This window comes from Manacus candei, unplaced genomic scaffold (genome assembly GCF_025592945.1).
Source record: "Manacus candei isolate 608988 ecotype Guabito, Panama unplaced genomic scaffold, ASM2559294v1 h1tg000073l, whole genome shotgun sequence".
In the NCBI taxonomy this organism is placed as follows: Eukaryota; Metazoa; Chordata; class Aves; order Passeriformes; family Pipridae; genus Manacus; species Manacus candei.
This window is the reverse complement of record NW_026138121.1, coordinates 390,832-403,105: the sequence shown is the minus strand read 5'-3', so window position 1 is coordinate 403,105 and position 12,274 is coordinate 390,832. Positions and strand designations below refer to the sequence as shown.

General features: G+C 51.2%; 1 protein-coding gene across 7 annotated transcripts in view; it reads left to right on the top strand.

The window, feature by feature from the left end:
* Window positions 1-12,274, top strand: part of ANKS1A (ankyrin repeat and sterile alpha motif domain containing 1A) — a 72,471-nt gene that overhangs the window by 38,926 nt on the left and 21,271 nt on the right. For all 7 annotated transcript variants that reach the window (XM_051808888.1, XM_051808883.1, XM_051808884.1 and 4 more), the window contains 2 exons: window positions 6,489-6,555; window positions 10,595-10,701. In XM_051808888.1, coding sequence (XP_051664848.1) covers window positions 6,489-6,555; window positions 10,595-10,701 — 174 coding nt within the window. The remainder of the gene's footprint in view (window positions 1-6,488; window positions 6,556-10,594; window positions 10,702-12,274) is intronic.

The following is a 12,274-nucleotide window of genomic DNA, read 5'->3' as shown; positions in this document are numbered from 1 at the left end:
TTGATGCAAAATCTGCCACTGCCTTAAAACACCCAGGAGTTGAAATTCCAAGCTGCCAGCCAGCACTGTTGAAAGAAAATGCAAATATCTCCCTTGTTCCTCAGGCAGAGCTGCTGGTTCTGTGCCTGATGAAGTTGCATCATGAGAGCTCAGGGGTTTGTGTTCTAAGCTCCTGCCACTCACCTGCCCAGAGGGGCTCCTGTCACACCCCTCAGCACCCCTGGCTCGCCCTGCACGCTCCAAGGACATCCCTGCCATGGGGGCACAAGGCTCAGTCCTCACTTCCCAGCAGCCTCTCCTCCCAAAATGTTTCATTTATTCTCTTGGTTCAGTGTTAAAGTCTCAGCACTTGGCTTGCCCCGGGTGTGGCTGGTGGGGCGAGGCAGGGCCCGTGTCGGAGCACGGTGGCTTCATCTGTCCCTGCTGTCCCCTGCCCCGAGCTGGCCCTTGTCCTCTGCTCTCCTTGCAGTTTTCCCTTTGCCTGAAGGGGTTTATAATTCATTTTTGTCTAGGGAGAAGCAGTAACAGGGTCAGTATTTTTGGTCTGATTTCTGCCAAAAAGGCGAGGTCATCAGGATCTTAATCACCTTAATTATTGGGCTGATTATTCTATTATCTCTGGATCCCAACCTTTCCTCTTGTTTTTCCTGTGCTAAGGTCAGGAATTCTTACATCATCCCTCGTGTCCAATCTTTTCTCTTTGCCCCCAGTGGTGAGATTTCCTCCATCCTGATGAACTTTTTGAAGTGAAAGCTTTTGTGTTGCCACCATTTTTATATCTGCTGCAGAGGGGTAGCCTGTGGAACTAAGCCAATCCAAGCCAATATAAGACAAATTAATGGTTTTACAGCTTGGTGTGCTGGTCTGAAAGGCAAATGCATAAACCAGGCTTTTCTCCTGTGTTTAGCAGCAAGGGGAAGACACAATAGGGATGATATTTGCCAGCTCTGAGAGTTGTCTCAGTCCATCAGAAGCAAATTGGTGACTCTCCCTGGGGCAGGTCTGACAGGGCAGTGAGACATGGCAGGTTATTGCTACCTGGTGGGGGGCTCCTCCCATCCACCCTCAGAAGGGTTGTGAAAGTGGCCTCAGACAGAGGCAAATGCTTCCTGACATCCTCTTCCTCGTGGGTCACCCCCTCAGGCTGCACGTGGAGCTCTGCCAGCAGGAATAGTTCAGCAGCTCCATCCACCTCTGGGGGTGCTTCTGGTACCTCCTCGAGTGAATGAACTTGGTATTTGTGAATCAGGAGCTTTTGATTCTTCTGTGTGAGCGATGGAGCTCGGGCGGATGTTTTGGTTATGTAACAGCCTCGTGATCGTTGGCGTTTTGGGGACGGTTTTGTTTTTTGGGAACAGAAATGTCCGGCTGCAGTGCCCTTACTAAATCCAGTCCTTCATTATGTTCTCTTCCGCTTTACATTGCATCTTCCAGCACTTCAGAAGCTTTTATTTTCAAAGTCCTCACAGCTCTCTCATCAGCCTGAAGTGACTTCCCTGTGCTGCTTCGTGTCCCGCAGGCTGGAGCCAGCCCTGCCCCAAGAGCATAATGTGTTTGGGGGTTGTACTGGGAGGTGGGAATACAGAAAGACAGTGAATTGGTTCAGTATTCTTCAGGGGGTTCTGCCTTTTTTATTGTAGCTGTTGTCCAGCCATTTCCCTGCTGTGGGCAGATGTGTTGCTGCATTTGACCATTTTCTTGTCATGTCAATGTTGGATTTTACTGGGTGTTTGTCAAAACAACACTGATATTTGGAGGGCTCTGAAAGTGCAGATTCCCCACACGCTGTTGTGAAATTGAAGTTTATGCTGTAAGTTCCTTTTGGTATGTGTTTAGATTTGTAACTTTGGGATTTGTACTAAAACACAGGCTGGAGAGTGGTATGAAGCAACAAGACCTGGTCCTGATCCAAATGAGTTTCTCAGAGACCATATTAAGCCTGAAATTGTGTTTGCCTTTATCACAGTTGCAGAATGATTTAAATAAATCCTGAACTGAGCGAGTCCCCATGCTGTGTGCAAGGCACACGCTGCTGGGGGAGGATGGGACACAGAACACTGGAGTTCAAGTGCTGAAATGTGCCACGAACAACTGGCTGTGTAGTTTAGCTTTGAATTAATAGATTGAGCATTATGTTTTCCAGGCCTTTGGTGTTTGTTATGCTGAGTTCATACAGGCTGGTGTCTCTTGGAGACACAGAATATATTGAGCGATGAAATACGAGCCGCGTGCTCCATGGGATGGTGATGGGAGAACATAAGCTGAAAGATTGTAAACTGAACCAGAAGTGGTTTATGGGCTGTCACCAACCTACAAATGAGACTCATGGCCCAGATCCAAATTTTCCAGGACTGCACTTGCACTGAGGAGTCAGCAGGTATTGTCCCAGACCCTTCTCCTGCTCCATCCCTTTCAGAGTTTCTGGTGGATGCTGTGATCCAGCCATCCCTCTGCTCCAGGATGTATCCCAGCAGGGTCTGAGCAGCCTCACTTCCTCCTTCAGCAATGCAGCATCAGTCAGTGATGTACTTGGGGTTTGCTGTGGTATTGGTGCAGAATGGAAATGTTAGTGGTTCTGGGCTGCCCCAGCATTGCCCATCGACCTCACATACCCCTAGTTCTCCCCTGGGTTTCAGAGGTGATCCCCTGGCTGTGATGGGGCTGGTCAAGTTGTCACTGGGGGGTTTGTTGTGCTCAGGGGGGTTTGAAACTGTAGAAGCAGCTATAGTTGGGGGTTTGTTTTTTTATAATTTGAAACCAAATCTGCCTCATCCCCCCGTTCTTAAAGCTTAGAAATAATGAAGTCTTAACCCCTGACACTCTCCTGGAATTGCAGAAATTTAAAAGACTGATAACCTTTCCACCCAACTTTGTAAGTAGCTTTCCAGTCTGAAATCTGGTGCTGGAGCTGCTCTTGTCTGCAGAGCTTGAGCCCTGGGTGAGTTTGTACAATAGATTATGAACCCTCAGTAATAAGGATTTATAATGAGAATCTTGCTATATTCTTAATTATGCTCCTGCTGCAGGGTGTCATTACAGTGCACTAATGCCCTCCATATGGCAGATAGCATGCATTTGGTTCTGTGTAGCTTTATTTAATTACAGACTGTGATCTGAGTAACTTCACTGCTCAGGCCTGTGCAGGAGCACTGCAGTTCATCTCCCTCATGCTCAGGCCCTGCACTGGTGCTTTATAATCCACCAATTTGGGAAGGGGTCACAGAGGAAGCAAAAGGCATCAATCCCATGCAGGGTGGGGAGGCCCTGGCACAGGTTGCCCGGGGAAGCTGTGGCTGCCCCATCCCTGGAAGTGTCCAAAATTGGATGGGGCTTGGTCTAGTGGAAGATGTCCTGCACATGGCAGGTGATTGGAACGAGGTGGCCTTTACAGTCCCTTCCAACCCAGAGCATTTGAGGATTCTAGATTTGTTTTCTTCTCTCGGGATGACCTCGCTGTGTCCTTGGCAGCCCCTGATGCTTGTGCAGAGACCGAGAACAAACTCCTGCCTTTGTGTCAAGGGTGACTGTAGGGGTTTTCCAGCTGCAGGTGAGGTTTTTGAAGCCCCCTCCAGAAAGCTCCAGGAGCATTGAGATGCCACAGAGGCTGGTTGAGTGTCACCCTGATGGGGTGCTGCTCGATCTAGTGATCTCCTTGAGGCCATTGGCTGCTTCTGCTGTGAGTGCTGCGAGGTGGGGAGTCACTGTGCAGGACTCCAGTGTCGAAATGTCCCCTGTCCTGCAGCGGGACAGACCTTGGCATGCCACGTGTCCTCCAGGCTGGCTTGGCCTCACTGTCCTTCTGCAAACAAATGCCTCTTCCTCCTTTAATAGAACTCTGCTCAGGACAGTTGGTTTTGAGTAAAGCTCTGTTTTGGACTCACTGGCCAGTTGCTATGCCTGCATGAAGAGCTCACCCCTTCCCTGGCCCCAGGGACTCTGGGCCTCACCCTCCTCCTTATGTCAGGGCACTTTTATTTTTCAGCAAAACGTGGGCAAATATGAAAATAGATCCAAGAGTTTCAGTCCTGGTAACTGCTCTGCAGCTCCTTCCTGTTGTATCCCTGGTTTGACTTTAATGATTCCCCATCCTTGCAGCCTTTCCTTCTCCCAGAATACTTCAACTCTGCAGGACTTTGTCTCCTTTCCTGGTGGGGTTTCAGGGCTCATTGGCCAAAACGCTTTCCCAGCATAGAGCTACCTGCCCCTCTTGGCAGTATTAATTTAGGAGGCAAAAGCATTTTGCATTTTTATTTCTATGGGTGCAAAAACAAATAAATAATTAAATCCCCACCCCAAACTCACCCCACAGCACCAAGCACAACCAGGGACGGGCGTTTGGTGCTTCAGTGGAAAAACACAGGTTAAGCCAAAACAAATCAGAACTGAGTGTTCAGGCTACAACTAAGTCTGAGCTGCAGTGCTATATTTAAACATGGTATTTCTGTATTTTAATAATTCACCAGTGGGAAAGAACAACCTAAAAAACTGTAGTGTAGGCTATTTCCAAGGTATCTTCTGTTCAACCCCATCTGAGTGCTGGAGTGCAGGTGAGGAAAGGCTGCAGAGGACAGGGATGCTCTAAAGCATTGGTTCCCTCTCTAGGTTTGTCCTTCCCCTCATTTTTCTCTTTGCAGCCTCCTAAAGAGTTAAATTAAGCTGGTCAACCATAAGCCTGTGTTTCAGGTGGTGTGTGACTGTGTTTGAGGTGTTTGCTTTTTGTGGAGAGCTGAGGGCATGAGGCAGGATTTCCCTCTGCATTAATGGTAATAGTTGTGACTGTGTGTAACTGTGACTGATGCTTGGCAAAGGAGGGCTGTGAAAGGTAATCCTCTGCCACGTGATTATTTAATTTCCATTCAGTTTTATATAGCACAAGGCAGTTCCCTGCTTTTGAGGAAAAGGTCGTGGGTGTTTCAGTGCTGCAGAAGCACCTGTGAGTCCTCATGGTGGTGTTGGGACTGGCAGTGCCAGGGGCTGAGCCTGGGCAGCATCAAGTCTCTCCTGAATTAGGAAAGGACAGCACAAAGTAAACAAGGGAACTTGGCTGGCACTCAGAGTTAATTTGCAACTTGAATCCAGCTAGAGATTCCCAGACAAGGTACAAGAGCAGCTCCAGCTCAGAAATGTACCTTGTCCTGAAGCTGATGGACACCAATCTGCAAAGCTTAACGTCCTTAAACTTCTGGAGCTTAAACTGAATTGACCTCAAGACCCAAACTGTGCAGCAAGTGCTCAGGATTGCAGCAGTGTCCCAGAAATCCTCTGCAGCCTGTTCAGTGTCTGTCCATGGGAAGGAATAGAACAGCCAGTACCAGAGCCCTGGTTCTGCACCATCACTTTATTTCCTTCCAGTCCTGCATGGCCACAATGCCCTGATGGTACCTGAGGGCACTGTGAAATTTGAAGGTTTTGCTGGGGAGCATTTGCTGCTTCAGGGAGGCAAAACCATCTGCTTTGGTGGTTCTTGCTGAAATGAGCCCTGCAGAGCTCAGGTGTCTCCCAACAGTTTCAGCAAAGATCACATTTTAGTCCTGGCTGTGTCCAGGGGCAGAGGAGCACGGACTGTTTTTGCCTTTAGGACAGGGCGGGACCCTTGTGTGCATTCATTCCAAAACCCATCTTTAACTGGAATTTCTTTTTAGGTCGTACTTCTCTTTTCTGCCATACATGTTTGGATTCTGATTATTTTTTCCCAGGCTGTTTTTCTAATCTCCCAGTAAATGGACATTAGCTATGTTTCAAGCCCAGTAGAGGTGTTTGTCCTTATGGTTTTCCAGGGGTGGGGATCCACATCCTTACTGGCCCTGTTACAGCTCACACGAGTGCCTTCTCCTTGGTGAGATTTAATGCTGCAAGTGCACTGCCCGCTGCTCCCCGCAGGCAGGAAGGGCTTTATGGAGATCTGCCTTGGCAGGAGCCTTTTAAGAGGTTTTTTCTTTGTTTCACCAAGTCTCTAGCAGAGGTCAGCTCCAGGCTGCCCCTGACTGTGACCCCAGCCCCAGGAGCAGGTTTGGGGCTTGTGCTGCACCCGAGCAGAGCATCGCACTGGGATCCAGGCCCGAGGCAGCCAGGGGTGAAGTCCAGAGAAACTTGGACTCCTTCCCCAAATCTGTCCTTAAAGGATGAGGGAAAAAAAGTCCTATAGGGATTGAGGTTTATTCCCCCACTCTGTGGCCAGTCTGGGGCTCCTTCCTCACCCCTAGTGCTGTGCTCCAGAGGGATGGTTTTGTTGGAGCTTCTTATTTCCAGGCTCTGGCAAGTTGTGGAAGGGAAGGCTCTACAGAGCACCAACTTCTGCAAATCCCTCTGAGCCATCCATCCTGATGAGGACTTTCCCAGGCAAAGTGTCCAGGGTACCTCTTCTGGTTCAGAGGTATCTTAACATCCTTCCCTGAATTTCTTTGGCTGTCATGTGGCAGTGAAATCCCAGGCTGCTTTACCTTTTTCTGATTTATGAGTAATGCAGCATGTGCTTTTTTTATTTCCAGATTGAGAAGATCATGAGTTCCATTGGTGAAGGCATTGACTTTTCCCAGGAGCAGCAGAGGATCTCAGGTGTGTACTCAGCGTGTGTCCACCTGTCCTGGCAGTGCTCTGCACACAAACAAGGTGCTGATCTCTTTAATCTGCTTTGACTCTGGGAGGGAGAGGAAGGCTCTGACACAGGAGGAGCAGACCTGGGCTTCCCATGTGATGCTCAGTGCTGCTGCTGGGAATTTTAATTCAACGCTCTCCAGGAAGATTAATTTAATTTTACAGAATGCAGCTGCAGGATTGTCCTCCTGGCTCCTTTTGTGAGGGCAGTAGCTGTGCTGAGCAGGGCTGGGTCATGCTAGTGGCAGGTCATTGCAGGTCCCACGGTGTCCATGCCCTTCACATGTGGTTAATCTGCCAAGTGCCTCAGTGAGGGTTATCCTGGGCATTCCTGAAGGCACCTGTAGGTATCAATACTCACTGAATGAGGCTCTTGGAGGACACGTGCTTCCCTCTGTACTTAAAGCGTGAATTCCTTTCTCTGCCTTTAAATCCTGAGCAAATGCAGAACTTGAGCTTGCTGGAGAGCTGCCACCACAAGGGATTCTGTCCTTTTAAATCCTTCACCTCCAGACTGCTGCCGCAGAACGGCTCCGGGTGGGCAGCGGCTCCTCCTGAGGAGATGCTGATGCGGATCCGCCCAGGCGGCTCACACGGGCTGTGACTGAGCTCACCTCACATCCATTTGTCACTCAGGTTTTTGCTCAGGTGAAGAGGAAGGCACTGTGTGTTCCCAGTGCAATAACCTTGTTCGGGCTCCGTATTCCGGGGTCAGGTGGCTTTGCAGAGGAGTCGAAGCACTGTGTGAGTTTGGGCTCAGGCTGTGGTCCAGGCTGTGATGGATCAATAGTGCCAGGGAAGGGACTGACATGGAGGGGAGAGGAGGAGCCAGTGCTCCCACAGATCTGCTCTCTGCGATATGGACAGCCTGGAGCTGCTGTGTCCTGGAGCTGGGGGTGTTCCCACAGGCTGTGCCCTGCCACGCTCGGTTTGGGATCCCTTGTGTGCAGATTGCCTGCTGGGCACGCTCCTGTTTGTCCCTCCTTCCCTGGAGTGGGCAGAGCTCTGCCAGCCCTTGCTGTGGGGCTGACAGGACCCAGGGAGCTCCCACACATTTGGCTTTTACTCCTCAGGGGTTCGTGGGGTCGTAACAATTTGGGTCATGGCAAATGTGCAGGGAGCTGCAGGGAACTTCCCAAATGCTCTCATCCTCAAAAATGGGGGAGATTTGAGGATATTTGGGCTCCTGACTACTTTGGGGTCTGGAAGGGTGAAATGCCTTGCTGGCAGTTACTGTGGGGATAAGTGTGTTTGGAGCCTGTTTGTACAAGCAGTTACTGCCTGTCTGGGGAAAGCAGTGGGTAAGGGCTGGCAAGGGCTTCTCAGAGCTTGGGCAATCAAGGAACACCATCACTTTGGGGATACCAGACTCCACCTGCCCTTTGCCTTAGAGGAGTTCTTGGCCTTGGAACAGACGTTTGTGTCTCTCTGCACCCAGTGTCCATGAGCAAACGGGGTGATGTTGGTCAGGATGGAGCTGAGAAACAGGAGTTTGTTTCAGTCACAAGTTGTGATCAGGCTCTGGACAGGGGGCACAGGGACTGGGATTCTTTTGTTCTTGTGTCATCCTCGTAACACATGAACAGCTGAACACCCAGTGTATTTGGGGCTTCTTTATTTTCAGCCTGGGATGTTTTGGGCATCTGTTATCCTCTTTTCCTTTTTAGAGGAAACCCCTCCATTCCCTCCCTCTAAATACCTCCCCCCATTCATTCTGTGATGACTTGAAGCAGTTTTATAAACAGAAAACCTGTACTTGTGTCACTGTAGGTTTCCCTCTTAAAAGCAGAAATACATTTTTGAGCACATGAAAGCCTGAACAGAGTAAATAATTTTTAAAATTAAATTCAGGAGCTGAGGGAAAGGAGCTGCTGTGGTTTCATTCCTCCTGCCAATACCCCGACTGCTCCCAGGAATGCTGTGGTAGGCACCAGGCAGTTCCTCACCTCTCTCTTGATAAATGAATTCTGAGCCAGCCACAAATCACTTGGAACTGTCAGAGCAGACCTGTGACATCATTTTTTGAAAACCCCAAGCCATGTCATCCATCATCCAGTAAATATTGAGGAGTCAGTGATTTCCACGGGAGAGTTAGGGAGCTGCTGCCTCCCTCCCGGCTGGCGGGCGGGTGGGAGCGCTGGGAGGGGTGAGAGGATGAGGAGAAGGGAGGGACGGGCAGCGCGGAGCGCGGGGCTCGCCGGCTCAGACAAAGCCGCCGCAGCCGCTGGCGGAGCGCAGGGACCGGCGGAGGGGAGGATGGAGCCCGGGGGAGCTGGGAGCCCGTGGGACACAGTCCGGGTTTAGTTGGTGCACAGGCTGGGTCAGGGGAGGGGGGGCAGAAGCCTTTTGTGATCTCGGCACTGCTCTGCGCTGGAAGGACCGGCCGGCACTACCCAACAGCTCCCTGGGCAGAGCAGCAATCCCGTGGAGCAGACAGCAGGAATCACCCCAAGAATCTGCAGATGACACCGTGAGCTCTGTGTGTGCAGCCATTGCAGCAGAGCGGGGAGGGATGGCTGGAAGGTACCAAACGGCTTCAGCTGACCAGAAGGTTCAAAGGAAGCAAACTGGGGTCTCCTGATCATCCTTTTCTTTGCATCCACGGTGGAAACAGATGTGCCAGGGAGCCTGAAAATCTGCCTGTCTTGCATAGCAAATTCCCTGATGAAAAGGAGAACTCTGAACTTTTTTTCTCATATTTAAGGTCTTGAGCTTTTCTAGAGGAGAGTAACAAGTCACTGGACTCATCCCAAGGGTGAAGGAAGGGAGAGCTCGTCCATACAGCTTCCGTAGGTGCTGGGAGGAATCTCCTTTATCAGAGGCTGAGGGGAGGTGGCAGGGCATGGCTCGGACTTGAGCTGCTGCAGCAAGAGGAGGGAGTGTGCTTGCATTTGCTTGCTTTTTGTTTTGATGTGGTTTGGAAGCAGGGAACCGAAATGCCTCCTCCTGCAGAGCTGCTCCTTGTCTGAGCAAGGGGCTCGATGCGGCGGCTGCGTGGGGCTGAAGAAAATGAAGGAAGGTCAAATCCAGGTGTGCACCCAATGCCTGGCAGGGCCGGCGGTGTCGGGTGAGAACGGTCCCGACTGCGCTGTCCTGCGGTGCAGCGGCAGGGCCGGGCTCTCCGGGGCAGCCAGCCCGGCCCGGGCAGTGTGCTGGAATGCCACCCGGCTGGGGCACTGGTAGAATGACAGTGCCAGGGCTCCTGGACTCGTGCTCGGGATCCTCATGACACGGTAACGGCGAGACAAAGCCCCTGCCATGGTTTGCCTCTCTCAGGACTGCTGGGAAGGAAGAGCACAAGCCCTTTCTCTCCGCTGCTGCAGTCTGTGCTTCCTTTGTCTTGCGTGTCTTCCCGCGGACAGCCCGAGCTCCTGCTGCTGTTCCGAGCGTCCGCTGTGTCTGTGCTGGCTCGGCTGCACGAAGCTCTTTTCTCTCAGGCTGCTCTGCGCTCCCTGCTGAGCAGGGGGTGCATCTGGGGGTGCACGGATGAGAGGACTGGAACAGCTCCGTGCGTTCAGGAGCGGCTCCGCTCCCTTCCCTCGCACCTGCAACTGCCTGGGAATGCCTCGGATGGAAGTTGACTGTTCTCCTCCCGCCCCCTTCTGCTGAGCCAAGGAGTGGATCCGCATTCCCGTGGGGTTGGGCTTCATGTGTTTGTCTGGCGAGGAACTCAGGAGCCCTGTCAGCAGTGCCTGTGATCTCAGCGCCCCAGCAGTGCTTCTGAACCTCTGCCCGGGCGAGGAGTTTCTGTTCTGAGTGTGAACTGCGGTACAGGTTGCACCCGGAGCCCACGGAGGCACTGGAAGCTTGTTGTCCATGGTCTGTGCACACAAGAGCAATTGTCTGCCAGCTGATTTGTTGTACTCTGAGCATAATTTTTTGAGTTTCTTTATGGTAATGACTATGATGTGGCAATGCCATCTGTCCTCCTCAGAGTGCCGCTGCTACCGCCTGAACGGTTTCTCCCTGTTCAAGCGGCTGCCGATTCCTCTCTCGTCAGGTTCGCGGATGCTGGAGCAGAGCGTCGGGGAGTGGCTGGAGTCCATCGGCCTGCAGCAGTACGAGAGCAAGCTGCTCCTGAACGGCTTCGACGATGTTCGCTTCCTGGTGAGTGTCCAGGAGGGACCCCGGGCTCCCAGGAGCGGGTTGGCCGAAGCTTCCCGCGTTACCGGTGCCCCGTGTCGGTGCCAGGCAGAGCTGGTTCTGCTGCCCGGCACAATGGTCTTGGGGGGTGTAAAAGGTTTGACAGAAGGAATAGATGAGGGTTGTGTTGGGTCTTCACATTTATTTCAGGTGTTATTGCTTTTTCACTGGAATTTTCATAGAAAATTTTGCTTAATCTGCCCCCTAAATATGTACTATTTGATTTGCTCCAGAAATGTGAACTGAAATTCATTGGTGTTTTGAAGGAGTCCCTGAACAGTCTGTGCCCTGGGCTGTGAAGGAGGCAGCAGACTTCTTGCTGGAACTGTACTTGCTCTTAGCATGCAGGCAGGATGTTAATGAACTGTACCTAATTACATTGACACTGTTGGCTCTGAAACCTAATGACGACACAGCAGTGCTCAGTGATGAGGGTTTCTAATAACCAGGGTCTATAAACTTGGAGCCGCATTGTGTAAAAATCTGAGAATTCGTGTGGAATGCTGAAGTGCAAAGATGGAAAATCTTGGTCCTGCAGGAGAGTTCTCCTTGCATGGCTTAAAGAAGTGCTTTTGATGTGGACTCTAAGTTTGGTAAATAACAAAAAATGGATGTAAACCTTTGGAAAAGTCATTCTGGTTAATGTTGCATCCTGCCTTGGAACGGTGGGGATCCCTCTGGTACTGGGGATGGTGCAGAGAGGTGACACCAGGAGGATGTGAAGGGCTTTGGGAACACACAGTGGCCATCAGCGGTGGGGAGGGCAGGGGAGGCAGGTGGAGAGAGACAGGAAGCCAGAAAAGGGCATGGATGGAGTGCACACCTGAGCAGTGTCTGTTGGGCTACTTCGGGGTAGGGTGTAAATAAGCTTTAAAAAATGACCCAACCAACAGGATAAATGTCGTGGGATCTATCCAGATGTATCTCCAGCAAGCAGCTGGTCCCTTCATCTGGCAGGGTCAGCATTCCCCCCAGAGCTGTCGTTTGCTGTGGTTTTTCCCCCAGTGTCCCACCAGGCTGGTCCCAACCCCCAGTGCACTCCCGGCTTCACTGTGCTTTGTGTAGGACATTCAGCTCCATGCGAGGGTCCCTGGGTGTGCTGGGGCAGTCTGGCATGACTTCTGGGGTGCTCTGGAGGTGGTTCAACAAATTTAAATGAAATAACCCTGTAGATCCTTTTGGGATGCCCTGCTGATGGATCTGTGACCATTATGGGGTTGGTGGCTGCTCTCACCCAGCAGTGGCAGATAAAATGCTGCTCCCCTGCCTGGCCAGGGGTGATGGAGCTCACTGAGCTCAGAACTTCAGTAGCAAAAGTTCCTGTGTGGTGGTGTTGGGTACGTGATAGGATTAGCTTTTCTCATGGCTGGATGTTTTTCTTCCCTGTCCAGTGCTGAGTGGCTGCTCCCAGTGCAGCAATTGGCTACAGCTAGATTCAGGGAATGGGACACTCCTTGCTCATTCCTCTCAGAGGTAGAAGGTCAAATAATTTCACAAAGATTTCCTACAAACCCCTGCTGATTTCCATTTTACCGCT